Here is a 4,461-nt window from a genome sequence, read left to right on the forward strand (position 1 = left end):
TTCATAGCTTTTCTCTTGGTTGCACTGCTTCCAGCAGTGTATGTTTATATTAGAGCTTTTATCCAATCATATTTCAGCAATCGTGTTGCCAGGGTCAAAGAAATCTGCCTTAAGGCCTTCAGAATCAACAGTGCAGGCGCATACTAGCTAGCAAACAGCATCACTGTAAATCATTTTATTAAAACTTAGTAAAACTTTTATTACTGTTTCTCAGGTTTAGATTTTCAGTGCATTTTGAAAAAATATGTGCCTACTATATTTAGTCAATCTAAAAACAGTATTCCTAATGACTGCAAAAAACAAGCACACACCTCCTCGGCACCGGCTCTGTGAAAGACTCGTGAAGATGAAAAACCACTAGAGTATGGTAGCTTAATTTTCATTTTTGACTCTTTTATCGCTTGATGCGTTGCATGCTGCTGTTATTAGCGCGATATAAAGCCAGGTTTAAGTTTCCGTAAGAATATCTGAGTTTCCCGAGTGGAGCTGTATTAACCGGTCTTTTCCTCCGAGGCAGACCAGCGGGGAGATGAGAGTCACAGAGGTACGTTAAAACACATCTATACACTTTTCTTCATCGTCTTGTATGAATTATTTTAATGTTACTTGCTCACTTTCCTAGTAAAGCTGTGCTAACCAGTATTTTCCTCCCGCAGTGCGCTGGCAGACCGGCGGGGAGATATTAAGAGAACATTAAATTGTTAGATCAACTTTAAGACACATGTAATCACCTTATTTGTTTTATAACAATGCCATCTGTAAGGTATAAATACGTTTGGGTGAATAAATGTCTGTAAGAACATCGGATGGACTGTATTTGTGTCATTCTGTTAGGTTAATGCTTCAGCTACAGATGATGTGTTGCGCAATTGTTAATTGGGTTTCTTTCTTTAGTAATGGCATTCATTCTCGCTACATAAGATACCTGTCTGTTATGTAGTGCCCTGTTATACTGCGTTACTGTGTAATATTTATGGTTTCTATAGCCGTGACATCATTATGATGGTATGAAGAGATGGATTAATTCATGTAGGATGCCACTGAAGGCCTAGGTGTAAAATGCACGGCCCGCCACTGAGTTTTAATGCAGCTTCAAAGAGCTCTACACGATCCCAGCCGATGGGAATAAGGGTCTTATCTAGCGAAACCATCGTCTATTTTTATAAATAAAATAAAAATGATATACTTTTTAAACACAGATGCTCATCTTTCACTAACTCTGCTTGTGCATGTGCATCTTCACACATTACGTAATCACATTGGAAACATCACGTGTGGTTTGCTCTTCATCTTTGTGCGTCAGTTCAAATAGGAAGCGTAGGGTGAAAACTCCATCTGTTTTTCTCCTCCAACTTCAAAATCGTCCAACATCGTTGTTTTAATTTTTTTTTTGTAAAGGGCATTTGACTTTCTTTGCACGTTCGCTTTGTAAACACTGGGTCGGTACTTCCACCAACATCACGTGCATTATGCGTGAGGTCGAGCTAGTACAAGACGAGCATTTGTCTTTAAAAAGTATATGTTTTTTTTTTTTTAGAAAATGACCGATGGTTTCGCTAGATAAGACCCTTATTCATCGGCTGGGATCGTGTAGAGCTCTTTGAAGCTGCATTAAAACTTTTGAACCTTCAATCCGTTGGACACCATTGAAGTCCACTATATGGAGAAAAATCCTGGAACAACTTTAATAATTTTTCGACTGAAGAAAGAAAGACATGAACATCTTGGATGACATGGGGGTGTGTAAATTAACAGGAATTTTTTATTCTGGAAGTGAACTACTCCTGTAATACATTTGGCTGTACCTGTCGGGGGTGATCCGTGTAACAGGGCTGACTGTAGATGTGTTTGAGCGGCCGTAGGATCTCTGTGCCGCCCATATCTGCGTTCATGCTCTTTACTCTCCTTAGAGCCTCTTCCATCGCGTCCTCACTGTACACGACACTCTGACTGCAACGACACACACCACAGTCTCTCACAAAACCACAGCTAAATGAGATCATTCCTGAAGAACATTAAACATCCAGTTACTGACGGGAAGAAGGACTCAAAACGAGAGCCGAATCCGTAGATGTTGAAGTAGCATCCCATGGGCAAACTCTTCAGCAGCAGCAGCAGCGTGTCCTGGAGAGACACGTGTGCAGATGAGTTCAGTGACTCAATAAAACTCAATAAATGTGTCATTATAGATCCTACATCTTACTCTTGCACTTTCGATGCGCTTCTGTGCGTCTTTCCCATGATGCATCTCGCAGCCCATACTGCCGGATCTGTCGACCACAAAAATGAACTCGCCCTGAGACGCCAGTGATGACATCACATCCGCAGGAAACTCTGGGTACAAACTGATCATGAGCGCCGGGTCGCCCATCAGAGACCCTGAAACAGAGACAGGGTAAACAGGTGTAAATGGCCTGAATTCAGTGTGAACCGTGTTACGCTGTACAAACCACCTTAACAACTAACCAAGCCCTGCATCCTGACTCACGTATGATCCACCCTAAACATCAGAGCTCAGAGCCGTTCTGTGCACATTATATAATTACTAATATTACCCACAAACCCTTGAGCTGCAGACGAGAATATGAAATTCTAACAATGTCAGATATTTTACACTGCAGTCGTGAGTGTAAAGCTCCTATGAGCAGTCAATGACTTAAGGGGTCAGCTCACCCTAAAATGAACATTAAGTCACATATTAGCAGTGTATTTACAGCATACTGACTTCATGTACAAACAAAAACCGTCTACCTGACTGAGCTGCAGCCGCTCCAGCCTCCACCACAGCAGTGGGCTGATGGGTGTTCTCATAGTACAGAAGCAGCTCCACATCCTTATCAAACCGGTGACCAGCGCTCAGATTCACCTACACACACATTACAGGCTTCTGGTGATGTTAAGTGCGTGAAAACTGTACACACACTCACACTTATATACACACTGTACCGTGGCATGAGTGTGCTGCGCGTCGAGGAACTCCAGAGGATCCAGAGGGCAGCTGGACTCCAGTCTGGAGATGCGGTCTGAAGATCTCACTTCAACACTCAGAGACAGAGTGTAAGGAACAACTGATGCTGAGGAAACTTCTGGAACACCGGCTGCTGAAGCTGAGATAATCACACAGACAAACAGAGATACTATATAACACCAGTCAACGTAGAGCCCAACAGCTGAACCAGAAATGTTTCTTGAGCAGCAAATCAGCATCTTAGAATGATTTCTGAAGATCTTCTAATTTCTTGATCACAGCAATAAATTACAGTTTAACAGATATTCACATTGAAAACAGCTGTTTTAAATTATAATAATATTTCAGAATTTTTACTGTATTTTTGATCAATTAAATGCAGCCTTGGGGAGCAGCAGACACTTCTTTCAAAAGCTTCTGACAGTAGTTTAATTGACTGGGGAAGTAAGAGTAGGACTACATCATTCACAATGCTTTCTGGAAAGAATATTTTCATCAAAAGATGTCTTGAACCTTTGTTTTGATTTTGTTTTCATAACATAACTATTATAAATGGATATAATGAATTATAAATGGAATAACTCTTGTGAAGATGTGGACAGTTACTGTTCTGGCCTATATATGATTTAGTGATGCAACCATACAATTTTTTCAAAATTCTGAGTATCGGCCGATACCGATACGATGCGATAGGCTACCAGCGCAGTTTTTTTTTTTTTATCAATGTAGAATTTCTATACTTCTGTGTGTTGACCTGATCATCACTATTTTGTGTGTTACAATTTAGTAAACATAGACAATTTATTTTTTATAAAAAAAAAATTAAAAAAATTATAATCATAATCTATGACAAAAATACTATTATAAACTAGGCTAGTGGATAATTCAGCAGCAAAAGTTATTCTACAAAAATCACGAGTGAACAATAATTTTACAACATTTAAATATTTACAGTAGTGAAATAACATTATTTAGTGGGGAACAAATATAAGTGAATAAGTGTAGAACTAAATCTGGTAAAATGTTACACATTGCTTTTTGCATTGTTGTAAAATACATTGATGAAAAACAAGTAGATATTTATATACAAATATACTATAAAATTCAAATCCATTTCTTTTAATTGTAAAGCTGTCACGTTACACTGCCGGAAGGAACGATGGAGACATAAGTAAGTGAAACAGTCTTTAATAAATCCACAATATTGGGTAAATCCACACCCGGAAGGAAGAATGGGCTCCGAAGAAGGGGGAGGAGAGGGGGCAGGTCAGCGTACCAGTCAATGAGGTCCTCCTCCGCTTTCCATTCACCCAGATCCGTACTCAGCTCACCCTCAGCCACGGCTCTCCACGCTCTCACTGTCCACGGCAATTTCCCTTGTGGCTAGCCGGCTCTCGCACCTGGTCTGACGTATTCAGCAGCTCCGGCTCCGCGGCGATCCTCAGCTCTGTCGCTCCGTGCGGCGATGGCTTGTCGGTCGTGGCGGGCTCGGG

At 40.7% G+C, this 4,461-nt stretch overlaps 1 protein-coding gene across 1 annotated transcript in view; it reads right to left on the minus strand.

Annotated features, from left to right (window-relative positions):
- LOC107704187 (von Willebrand factor A domain-containing protein 5A-like) overlaps window positions 1–4,461 on the minus strand; it is a 26,374-nt gene that overhangs the window by 12,688 nt on the left and 9,225 nt on the right. Inside the window, exons 5-9 of the mRNA XM_016507074.1 lie at window positions 2,947–3,107; window positions 2,752–2,866; window positions 2,204–2,379; window positions 2,036–2,124; window positions 1,806–1,950 (exon numbers count right to left, since the gene is read on the minus strand). Of these exons, the coding sequence (XP_016362560.1) occupies window positions 1,806–1,950; window positions 2,036–2,124; window positions 2,204–2,379; window positions 2,752–2,866; window positions 2,947–3,107 (686 nt within the window). The remainder of the gene's footprint in view (window positions 1–1,805; window positions 1,951–2,035; window positions 2,125–2,203; window positions 2,380–2,751; window positions 2,867–2,946; window positions 3,108–4,461) is intronic.

Source organism: Sinocyclocheilus anshuiensis, unplaced genomic scaffold (genome assembly GCF_001515605.1).
Source record: "Sinocyclocheilus anshuiensis isolate Anshui unplaced genomic scaffold, SAMN03320099.WGS_v1.1 scaffold1228, whole genome shotgun sequence".
Lineage (NCBI taxonomy): Eukaryota > Metazoa > Chordata > Actinopteri > Cypriniformes > Cyprinidae > Sinocyclocheilus > Sinocyclocheilus anshuiensis.